This window comes from Ovis aries, chromosome Y, assembly GCF_016772045.2.
Source record: "Ovis aries strain OAR_USU_Benz2616 breed Rambouillet chromosome Y, ARS-UI_Ramb_v3.0, whole genome shotgun sequence".
NCBI lineage: Eukaryota > Metazoa > Chordata > Mammalia > Artiodactyla > Bovidae > Ovis > Ovis aries.
The window spans coordinates 7,847,438-7,859,897 of record NC_082741.1 but is presented as its reverse complement, the minus strand read 5'-3'; the positions used below and the strand labels follow the sequence as shown (position 1 = coordinate 7,859,897).

The 12,460-nt window shown below is 41.1% G+C and overlaps 1 protein-coding gene across 23 annotated transcripts in view; it reads left to right on the top strand.

The window, feature by feature from the left end:
- The first annotated feature begins 497 nt into the window (after positions 1–497).
- LOC132659058 (lysine-specific demethylase 6A-like) overlaps positions 498–12,460 on the top strand; it is a 166,816-nt gene continuing 154,853 nt past the window's right edge. For all 23 annotated transcript variants that reach the window (XR_009599039.1, XM_060408701.1, XM_060408700.1 and 20 more), the window contains exons 1-2: positions 498–982; positions 1,176–1,239. Coding sequence is in view for 22 of the 23 variants with exons in the window: in XM_060408701.1 (XP_060264684.1) it covers positions 831–982; positions 1,176–1,239 (216 nt within the window). In the remaining variant the exon portion in view is untranslated. The remainder of the gene's footprint in view (positions 983–1,175; positions 1,240–12,460) is intronic.

Genomic DNA, 12,460 nt, shown 5'->3' with positions numbered 1-12,460 from the left:
CGTCATGATTTTCCAGAAATCATAAAAGTCGTAAGTTTAGTGCCCTGTAGTTGTTACAGATAATATCCACTAGCGAGGTCCGAGAACATAAAACCTCGCGTTTCGGAGCAGGTAAAGGAGTTGTATATACCCTTTAGGCGTACCAACGTCGTCCGCAGTATTTTCCTGATCTCATCTTTTCCCCCATTGCCTCCTTTGGTTATTATGTGTGATCCCAAAGTAATGAGACCGCACCTTCCTTTTGCTACAAGGGTGTATGCAATTCGCACAACCAAACTTTTTTGCTATAGCTGGTGTCTTCCCTTTCCCCGACTGACGCGTCCATTAACCAATTACTGGCGGGATTTTCCGCCCTTTCCTGTCCCTGCTTGGGGTTGGCCTCGGGTATCCAGCAAGTTCAGTAGAGCCGCGACTGACGTAAGTCAACAAAGGTCACGTGAGAAGAATACTTCGCTTCAATTGGCGGCGCCCAGCTGAGGGAGTGCGGGCGTCACGGCGACTTGGGGTTCGCCCTGTGACACGATTACAACAACTTTGTGTTGGTGGCTGGTGAAGTTTGTGATTCTACGAAATTCTTCCATTACAGCGAAGTTTCGCTTTATCTGTTGATTTCCTCCAACCCGGTGATGTGATTCTGGTAGCCGAACTCCATACCCGCATGTCCTCTGTTTTTGCTAACCTTGGGGTTTTTCGTTGCTGTGAGTCGCTTTGGAGAAGGCAGCGGCGGTAAAGTTGGTTTGCCAGTTTCTCGCCGCTAGTGCGTCTTTTCCAGCTCTGGACTGGGAGTTGGTAGGTTTCAGCTTTGGGAGTTTTGCGTTGGTTGTATTTACATGAAATCCTGCGGAGTGTCGCTCGCAGCAGCAGCCCCTGCTTTTAGTGATGAGGAAAAGAAAATGGCGGCGGGAAAACCGAGAGGCAAGACTAAGGAAGGGACCTTAAGCTTGACAGCCGAGGAGAGGGAGGAGCTCAGCGGATTGGACAGGTAAGGACCGTCGTCATTCTCCTAACTGCCTCGGCACGGAGTGGAGCCGGCCCTTGAGGACAGCCGACCTCAGGGTGCCTGCGGTGGCGGCCCCCCGGAAGCGGTGGCTACTACTGAAGCCTGGGGATCTGGAATGGACGGACCGGGTAGATTTACCCCAGCTTTAACAAATGTCCTGTATTTCTTCCCATAGCCTCCTCTTTGGATTCCTAAACCTTCACGAAAATGGCGCCAAGACTGAGACCCTGTTGCTCAAGGTAAGGCAATCATGAGTGAACTTGACCGTCACTAGATCGTTAATATGTACAGTTTTTAAATTCTCAGACATATATCACTTGGACTGGTGTTTTGTTGTGTTGTTTTTTTTTTTTTTTTTGCAGTTATTTCTCTGGCGTCTAATTTTAACTTCGTTTTAAGCTTTCTTATATCCTGTTCTCGGAAAGTGATACTTGCAGTACCTGACAGCAGTGAGGAGTTAAAACTAGGTAGTTCATTGGTATACAGATCTTTATGTGTTTGACCAGAAGTTAAGTGATATGTTTACTTCTTTGGGTCTAGCCATTAAGAAATATTACCGTAAATGCAATTTTACTATCGTGTTGTTTCTGGAGCCTCTTTTCTTGTGTGAAAGGGACCAGGGAGCTTTGGCTGTTGGGTGAAAAGTTGTTGGCACTGTCATTTAGTTAATGGCTGCCCCTGTCGGCCAAGATGGCGGGAAATGGTGCAGAAATGACTTTGCGAGCTTCGAGAGAGGCTGTATATTATAAACAGAGAAATACTAGCAAGGAGTATGCCTTTGTCTCAGCTCCTGTAGCTTGATAGTACTGAACAAAAATTAAGCATTATTATCTAAAAGTATAGTTATTTTATTGTTACCAAGCTTCACAGCAGCACTTAATAAACACTGAATATACTTATCAACCTTAAGCACATTAAATGAACCTTATTCATCTAATTTTGTGATTGTACAAAGGCCCTGTAGTTTTTAAGTCTGTCGTTTTCTGTCTCTCGAGCAAAATCTGGTTAAAAAATATTCTCCTGTCTGGAAGCTAGACATTTTGGACAAATTTTGCCTCCGTTAGTTTTTTTTTTTTTTTTTTTTTTTAGATGAAATTGGTCATTGTGAATTTCTCTGTAATGCAGTTGGGAAGGAAATGTTATGTGATTTTTATAAAGTGTTTTTCCTGGTATGATTCTCATCTTTAGTTTGAGTTTGTGTAGTTGAGTTTCTTTTCCCCATAATCTCCCTTTTATCATTGTCTCCTCAGCAAAGAGTGACCACCAACTGAACTATAATAATTTTTTCACTAAATCCAGTTGATTTGCTAGAACTTAAACTTTTAACATGTACGTGAAAATTGCTGCATTAAAATTATCACTGGCAAAATAGTGACTAGATCTAATAAGATATAAGTGACCATGATTGTTGTTCTTAGTTTAAAGAAACTGAATACTTTTAAACTTGCCCCAATAAACTGAAAAAATTTTACTTTAAGGGGATGTTATATTGTAGAGTTGATCTTTTAACTTGGGTCAGTGAGATTGAGAATGTGCTATGCTGTGCTGAAGTTGAGCATACTTATGGTAATTTGAAAAAGAGTGTTACTCCAGTTATGATAATTAAAAAGATACTGTGACTTTTGATTTATTTGTTTGTTGCTTTAAATATCCAAATACATGAATTCAGATAAATTCTCAGTTGATAGTATTCCGTGTTGGGGATTTGATATTAACTGTTTGCAATATGACAGTATTGGGTTTAAATTTTAAGGAAATCTCTTCAATTGGGACTTCCTTGGTGACTCAGACAGTAAAAGTGTCTGCCTACAATGCAGGAGACCCAGTTCCTTTCCTGGATTGGGAAGATCCTCTGGAGAAGGAAATGGCAGCCCACTCCAGTACTATTGCCTGGAAAATCCCATGGACAGAGGCGCCTGGAAGGCTACAGTCCATGGGGTCACAAAGAGCCAGACAGGACTGAGCAACTTCACTTTCACTTCCTTCAATTATTAATTATGAAGGTGAGCTTGTCTCTCTAATTAAAGTAGTTTTCTAATAATGAGAAGGCTTGAACCTTCAATATGTAGAATTGTAGCTTTGTAAAACATGGAATGATGTTATTTTATTAACAGTTATAAATGTTTTCAGTGGAATGGAAATAAATAAACTTGATTAACATTTAGCTTTGAGACTTCTGAATTCCTCTCTCCTAGGTCAAGACTCATTAACCTTAATATTAGTCACTTAAGTGCAGTGAAATGTTCTGGGTTGTGTCAGCAATCATGGATTCATCTCTCCCTACTTTTCTAAGCTTTATTGAATTATATTTGGCATAAAGTAAAACTGCCGGGATTTAACGTGCACAAATTGGACATCATATTTCCTTCAAGCCTGTGTTTGAAGTCTCTTCTCATCAGGGATGCTTTCTCTCAATGGTTAGTTTCTCTGTCTCTGAAAAAAAAATTTTCAAGTATAGTGTTGCTTATGTTCCATTAGAATTGTTATAATCATAGACTCAAAGCTAATAAAAGAACTTTTGAAGGATTGCCATATAATATGCAATGTTGAAAATTTTAGATTTAAAGTGAAGTGAAGTGGCTCAGTCTTGTCTAACTCTGCAGCTCTATGGCCTGTAGACTGCCATCTCCTCTGTCCATGGAATTCTCCAGGCAAGAAAACTTGGAATGGAATGCCATTTCTTTCTCCAGAGGATCTTTCTGGCCCAGGGATCAAACCTGGGGTCTAGAGCATTGAAGTCAGACTTTGTACCATCTGAGTTAGATTAAAAATTGGCTGTAAACAGCTAGATGTTGCCAAATCAAAGTTTTCGAACTGTCATATGACCTTAACTAGGTTACAGGTTTTAAAAAAATAATTCATTAGGCTCCTCAGGGTCTTAGTTGCATTATGTGGGATCTAGTTTCCTGACAAGGGAGGGAACCCTGGCCCAGTGCCTTGTTGAGTTCTGAGTCTTAACCACTGAACCACCGGGGAAGTCCCTCAACTTTTTAAAAATGAGAGTGTATTTAACTGATTAAAGAGGCCTTTTAACAGAAATTATCAGTGGTGATTTTCCTTGCAGTTTAGAAAATGTTTTGGATTGATTTTTTTGTTAGGTGAGAATAGAATTAAAATAGAATTGTACGCTGAAATAAAAAAAGCAGAACATAAGATCTGTGAGTTTCAGGTTTGTTTGGGGAGTTACTGAGGACTGCAGCCTGGGAGACAGCTTCTCAGATTGTTCTGAGGAACTCCTCTGCCTAGGTAAGAGGCAAGTCAGTATATAAACTTGGTAGAAGATTTACTGCTCTTCACCAGCATGCATGCGTTCTGGATTGTTTCAGTCCTATCTGACTCTTTGCCACTCTATGGACTGTAGCCTACCAGACTCCTCTGTCCATGAGATTCTCCAGACAGGAGTACTGGAATGAGTTGCCATTCCGTTTTCCAGGGAATGGTTATCTTAATGATTTTAGTGCTTTTTAAAGTATGGGAATGTGCAGGAACTTGCATCTTTATAAAAATTTTTTCCCAAAGGTATTAACTGTCTGAAAAAGTGATCAGTCAGTTATTCCCAAGCAGAGTACCTCTCTCTTTTTCTCCACCTTGAGCTTCTTTCAGTATGTGTTAAAGTTGGTAGCTGCCATGCCTAGTGACTCAGTCTTTGTAGAGCCAGATGACAAGTGATATTTTTAGTTTATAGACTATTACTAATGTGGTACTCCTTAAAGTAATGCTGGAGGTCTGGGAATGTATTGCTACTGTTTATTTAGAGGTATCCTTATAAATATTAAGTCTTATATATAAAATATTATCAAAATTTTGGGTCTGGGTTTTTTGGGGGGTAATTACCTGCATCAAGAAGATCCCCTGGAGAAGGAAATGGCAACCCACTCCATTATTTTGGCTGGGAAATCCCAGCAAGAGAGAGGAGCCTGGTAGGCTATAGTCCATAGGGTCGCAAAGAGCTGGACCTGACTTAGCAACTAAACAACAACATTAATCATTAAAGAGGTTAGGGAAGTTGTAGTTTGTCTATTGTTCAGTGATGTGTACTTTTTTGCCTTGAGGGATATTTTTAGAATAGTTGTTATTTAAATGTTTCTGAGAAATGGAAATTATTTAGAATTGATTAAAACATACATTTTTCTAGATTTGATCTGCTTACATGTAGTTGATGATGGACAGGGAAGCTTGGCACATTGCAGTCCATGGGGTCACAAAGAGTTGGGACTCGATTGAATGACTGAACTGAACTGATAAGGAGAAAAGTTTATTAATATGGTTTCAGAAATGGTGTTTTTGTACTGTAATCTTTCAGTGATTTTCGGTGATATTTAAAGTATCCTTATATATATTTTCTATTTGCTGACATTTAAGTAAAGCCTTTGATTGTGTGGATCACAATAAACTGTGGAAAATTCTGAAAGAGATGGGAATACCAGACCACCTGACCTTCCTCTTGAGAAACCTATATGCAGGTCAGGAAGCAACAGTTAGAACTGGACATGGAACAGCAGACTGGTTCCAAATAGGAAAAGGAGTACATCAAGCTTGTATATTGTCACCCTGCTTATTTAACTTATATGCAGAGTACATCATGAGAAACGCTGGGCTGGAAGAAGCACAAGCTGGAATCAAGACTGCCAGGAGAAACATCAGTAACCTCAGATATGCAGATGACACCACCCTTATGGCAGAAAGTAAAGAGGAACTAAAAAGCCTCCTGATGAAAGAGGAGAATGAAAACTTGGCTTAAACCTCAACATTCAGAGAACTGATATCTTGGCATCGAGTCCCATCACTTCATGGGAAATAGATGGGGAAACAGTGGCTGACTTTATTTTGGGGGAGGCTCCAAAATCACTGCAGGTGGTGACTGCAGCTATGAAATTAAAAGACACTTACTCCCTGGAAAAAAAGTTATGAGCAACCTAGATAGCATATTAAAAAGCAGAGACATTACTTTGCTAACAAAGGTCCGTCTGGTGAAGGCTATGATTTTTCCAGTTGTCATGTATGGATGTGAGAGTTGGACTGTGAAGAAGGCTGAGCGCTGAGGAATTGATGCTTTTGAACTGTGGTGTTGGAGGAGACTCTTGAGAGTCCCTTAAATTGCAAGGAGATCCAACCAGTCCATTCTAAAGGAGATCAGTCCTGAGTGTTCTTTGGAAGGAATGATGCTAAAGCTGAAACTCCATTACTTAGGCCACCTCACAAGAAGAGCTGACTCACTGGAAAAGCCTCTGATGCTGAGAGGGATTGGGGAAAGGAGGAAAAGCGGATGACAGAAGATGAGATGGCTGGGTGGCATCACCGACTTGATGAACATGAGTTTGAGTGAACTCTGGGAGTTGGTGATGGACAGGCAGGCCTGGCATGCTGCGATTCATGGGGTCACAAAGTTGGACATGACTGAGCGACTGAACTGAACTGAACTGAATTGAAATGGAAACTTTCTTAGATTTGAAAGAAATCCTTTTTAAAAAGTGAAATAGATATTTTAAAAATCTAACTAAGTGGGAGACATTTGATAATCATTATTAAGGTATGAATAAAACTTTTGTTTGATAGGAATTGTGACTTGGGTGATAAAACTTAGGAGGCATCAGTCAGTAAATCAGAATGAGGTTTTAGCAGTTGGCCAATTATGGATTCTTTTTCCTATTTGGAACCAGTCTGTTGTTCTGTGTCCAGTTCTAACTGTTGCTTCCTGAACTGCATACAGATTTCTCAAGGGGCAGGTCCGTGGTCTTGTATTCCCATCTCTTTAAGAATTTTCCACAGTTTAATGTGATCCACACAGTCAAAGGCTTTGGCATAGTCAATAAAGCAGAAATAGATGTTTTCCTTGAACTGTCTTGCTTTTTTGATGATCCAGTGGATGTTGGCAGTTTGATTTGTTCCTCTGCCTTTTCTAAAACCAGCTTGAATGTCTGAAAGTTCACTCTTCATGTACTGCCGAAGCCTGGCTTGGAGAATTTTGAATGTTACTTTACTAGTGTGTGAGACGAGTACGATTCTGCAGTAGTTTGAGCATTCTATGGCATCATCTTTCTTAGGAATTGGAATGAAAACTGACCTTTTCCAGTTCTGTGGCCACTGCTGAGTGTTTTTAGCAGGGGGTGGGAGGGACGGGGGTTGGGGGGGCCACTCCTGAATCACTGCAGATGGTGATGGCAGTCATGAAATTAAAAAACACTTACTCATGGGAAAGAAAGTTATGACCAACCTAGACAGCATATTAAAAAGTAGATATTACTTTGCCAACAAAGGTCCATCTAGTCAAGGCTGTGTTTTTTCCAGTAATAATGTGTGGATGTTGGACTGTAAATAAAGCTGAACACTGAAGAATTGATGCTTTTGAACCACAGTGTTGTAGAAGACTCTTGAGAAACCCTTGGACTGCACGGGGTTCCAAACAGTCCATTGTAAAGGAGATCAGCCCTGAGTGTTCATTGAAAGGACTGATGTTGAAGCTGAAACTCCAATACTTTGATCACCTGATGCAAAGAGCTGACTCATTTGAAAAGACCCTAATGCTGGGAAGGCTTGAGGGCAGGAAGAGAAGGGGACAACAGAGGATGAGATTGTTGGATGGTATTAAACCGACTCAATGGACATGGGTTTCGGTAGACTCCAGCAGTTGGTGATGGACAGGGAGGCCTGGTGTGCTACGGTGGTTCATGGTGTCGCAAAGAGTCAGATACGACTGAGCGACTGAACTGAACTGAATTATGGAATCAATGTACACTTTTTTTATACCTGTTAGACATAATTTTATTATTTTTTTAAATTTATTTTTGGCTGCACTTGGTCTTTGTTGTTGCTTAAAAGCTTTCTTTAGTCAGAAAGCAGAGGCTACTCTCATAGTTGTGGTACTCAGGCCTCTCATTGCAGTGGCTTTGTGTTATGAAGCCTACACTCTAGGCTTATGGGCTTTAGTAGTTGTAGCATACAGGCTGCGTAGTTGTGGTATAGGAGTTTAGTTGCTTGGCAGCATGTGGAATCTAATGGACCAGCAATCAGACCCATGTTTCCTGCACTGGCAGGATGGATTCTTCTCCACAATACCACTGGGAAGTCCCTGTTACATGATCTTTTAGTTTTTTAATTGCAGCTCATGATGCTTTGAGCTGTCTGAACTCATGCTAAAATGATCCTAATATTTTTGAAATCAGATAACCAGAAGCTAATTTATCTTAAGAAAACCATTAACATTGAGTTGAAATTAGCACTTATCTGCCCAAGTTTTTAGATGGTGTTTTTGTTTGTTCTTTTTGGAAAATTCTCTGGGCTTTCAGGATCTCAGTTTGCCCAAACAGGGATTGAACTCAGGCCAAGGTAGTTCTAACCACTGGACCACCAGGAAATTCTCTGTAGATTGTTATTAAGGTAGGCTAATGATTGCTCTCTTTGAATGTGCACTGAATTTTCAAAGGATTGGCTTATAAGTTGAGATAATAAATCAGAGTGATAAAAATTAACTGTGAAAAGTGCAAGATTTTTTTTAATGTGTAGAAATAGCACAGGTTTCTGCCTGCTATATACGAGGAAAAATTCATTGCTGTCCTCCCCTTCTAGTTTCTTGGCTGAAACCCCTCTGTAATAAAGTAAATTTATAGGAGAGAAATAGAATTTAATAACATGTATATCTGTTGTCTCTGATCTTAGAGGGGCAACAGTGAGTGGTGGGAAGATCTTAATCCTCTGCCCAGGAATTGAACCTGGGTAGCTTGGATAATTGTGCGGTATTTGTGCGGTAGTTTGAGCATTCTTTGGCATTGCCTTTCTTTGGGATTGGAATGGAAACTGACCTTTTCGAGTCCTGTGGCCACTGCTGAGTTTTCCAAATTTGCTGGCATATTGAGTGTAGCACTTTCACAGCATCATCTTTCAGGATTTGAAATAGCTCAACTGGAATTCCATCACCTCCACTAGCCTTGTTCGTAGTGATGCTTTCTAAGGCCCACTTGATTTCACATTCCAGGATGTCTGGGTCTAGATGAGTGATCACACCATTGTGATTGTCTTGGTCGTGAAGATCTTTTTTGTACAGTGCTTCTGTGTATTCATTATTTTGGGGGGCTCCAAAATCACTACAGATGGTGACTGTAGCCATGAAATTAAAAGACGCTTAGTCCTTGGAAGAAAAGTTATGACCAACCTAGATAGTATATTTAAAAGCAGAGACATTACTTTGCCCACTAAGGTCCGTCTAGTCAAGGCTGTGGTTTTCCCTATGGTCATGTATGGATGTGAGAGTTGGACTGTGAAGAAGACTGCGCGAAGGGTTGACTCATTGGAAAAGACTCAGATGCTGGGAGAGATTGGGGGCAGGAGGAGAAGGGGACGACTGAGGATGAGATGGCTGGACGACATCACGGACTCAATGGATGTGAGTCTGAGTGAACTCCGGGAGATGGTGATGGACAGGGAGGCCTGGTGTGCTGCGATGCATGGGGTCACGAAGAGTCAGACACGACTGAGCGACTGATCTGAACTGAGCTTGGATAAAATCTAGGAATCCTAGTCACCAAGGGGCTAGAGGCTAGAAGCTAATTTTCCCTGTTCTTTGCCCCCAGTGAAAAGTGCGTTTATCATGGAGGCGGAAACTGTAAAGGTAGGTACAAAGTTTATTATTAGAGATAGCATAGCAACAAGTGGGAGATCATGTAGAGAAAGTGTTTAGTTGAGAGCAAGGCTGAGATGCACAACCTAAGGGAAAGGATGTGGGCGTCCCCCTTGGTGACGGGATGCACACTGAAGGGACATTAAGTTATTTATATAAGGCAGTTCTGCTGGGTCTTTGTCTGCCTTCAAGCCAGTTATCTGGTTTCTTTTTCCACATCTGACTTACCATGGGACCCTCCCCTGGGGTGTGCATGCATCCTTGAACCAAGATGGGATTTCCCAAGATGGAATCTCCCAAGATGGGAAGAGCAAGACCCTTTATGGCCTGGAGTTATCCCTTGACTTTTCTGCACATGTGTAATGTCTCCCTTATCTTGTACTTTGAAGGGCCTTTGCTTCTCTTTGTCCTTGCCATACTTATTCTCTTGAAGTGTTAAAAAGAGAGAAAGACTTACTGTCTATCCTGTTTGTTCTGTTATTGCTATTTCCAAGAGCAAATATGGATCTGGTTGTAAATTCCTCAGTTAGAACCTACCTGTCTCTTATCTCAGGAAATGCAGAGAGGGGCTGGCTGATTTTAAATGTCCAATCTGGAGTCTCTCCATCTCCTGACTATAGCCATGAGACATAGCTTGAAAAGTTAAATTGAGTTCAGTTCAGTTCAGTCTCTCAGTCCTGTCCAACTCTTTGCGACCCCATGAATCGCAGGATACCAGGCCTCCCTGTCCATCACCATCTCCCGGAGTTCACTCAAACTCACGTCCATCGAGTTGGTGATGCCATCCTGCTATCTTGTCCTCTGTCATCCCCTTTTCATCCTGCCCCCAATCCGTCCCAGCATCAGAGTCTTTTCGAATGAGTCAACTCTTCACTTCAGTCAATTCTCACTTCAGTATTGGAGTTTCAGCTTTACCACCAGTCCTTCCAAAGAACACCCAGGACTAATCTCCTTTAAAATGGGCTGGTTGGATCTCCGTGCAGTTCAGGGGACTCTCAAGAGTCTCCTCCAACACCACAGTTCAAAAGCATCAATTCTTTAGCACTCAGCTTTCTTCACAGTCCAGCTCTCACATCCATACATGACCACTGGAAAACCCATAGCCTTGACTAGACAGACCTTTGTTGGCAAAGTAATGTCTCTGCTGTTCAATATGCTATCTAGGTTGCTCATAACTTGCTTTCCAAGGAGTAAGCATCTTTTAATTTCAGGGCTGTAATCACCATCTGCAGTGATTTTGGAGCCCCCCAAAATAAAGTCAGCCACTGTTTCCACTGTTTCCCCATCTATTTCCCCTGAAGTGATGGGACCAGATACCATCTTGGATTTCTGAATCTTGAGCTTTAAGCCAACTTTTTCACTCTCCTCCTTGACTTTCATCAAGAGTTCCTCTTCAAAATGCTGCTGCTGCTGCTAAGTCGCTTAAGTTGAGTCCGACTCTCTGTGACTCCATGGACAACAGCCCACCAAGCTCCCCCGTCCCTGGGATTCTCCAGGCAAGAACACTGGAGTGGGTTGCCATTTCCTTCTCCAATGCATGAAAGTGAAAAGGGAAGGTGAAGTCGCTCAGTCGTGTCTGACTCTTAGCGACCCCATGACTGCAGCCTTCCAGACTCCTCCGTCCATGGTATTTTCCAGGCAAGAGTACTGGAGTGGGGTGCCTTTGCCTTCTCCACCTTCAAAATGGGCCAAGCATTTGGCCCATTTATTGTTTAAGGCATGTGAGATGTCGGGGGTGGGAGGCAAATTAAACAGTTAAAAGAGGTAACTGAGGTTAAAGTTGTTATGCATATTTAATTCTGGTTTCTTTGCATTTTGTGATTGAGAGTCCTCTGTTTTTTCTAATACCAAAAGGGAGATCTTCTAAGAATGCTGTTTTCCTGTATAAGTATCCCTTACATTTACAACTGACAAGTTATATCCCATTTTCAGAAATACTGTTGTCTATGACTTGTCCAGAGTTTCATTTCAGAATAATCCTGTCTATGCCAAAGTGCCACTTTCTGCTACCTTTAATGGCAACTCACTTCAGTATTCTTGCCAGGACAATCCTGTGGATGGAAGAGCCGGGTCGGTTGCAGTCTGTGGGGGCGGCGCAAAGAGTTGGACATGACTGAGCGACTGAGTGCGCACGTTCTGCTCCATTTCATTAATTCGAGCTTGTCCCCAGAATGTCAGTGAAGAAGGAAACTAAAGTGCTTTTAAAGTTTACAGTAAAGATGAGCTTAACAAATTAAAAGTTTGGGTAGTTTTTTCTTAGTAAGATAGTGTTTCTTGGGGATTGTTTTCTTGATTTAGAGCATCATGATGCAGTGTTTAATACTAATTTAAAAAGCATGATTTAAAATTAAGATATTAGCTCTTAGAAACATAAAAGATACTTTATTCTACTTTATTCTTGTTCCTCTTTGATCTTATTTGGTAGTAATATTTACCATACTTTATTACCTTGCACTTTTTAAATGTGTACTCATTGGTCAGTTTAAGAAATTCTCTGACAAGAGTTTTGGAAAAGATACTTAGGAATATTTATTAATGGTCATCTTGGACTTATATGAAAAACTTTGGGCTATTTTATGATCCTGTATCTGTACCCCATTTTATTCTTTAAAAATGCACCTTAAATACTGTGTTGGTGGGTGCGCAGGAATATAGATTTCATACCTAGAAATGGCTCTTCTGAGTTTAAATCTTGAGGAATTATTTCCCATCTCCTTCCCACCCTTACCCCTTTTAAGACTGTTAAAACAAAAAAAGTCAGCTTTGGTCCAGTTTAATTCTTTCAGATATCCTTAACAAGTTTTGGTGTATATTCTGTTGGTGAAATTGAAATTTTGGGAATTTTT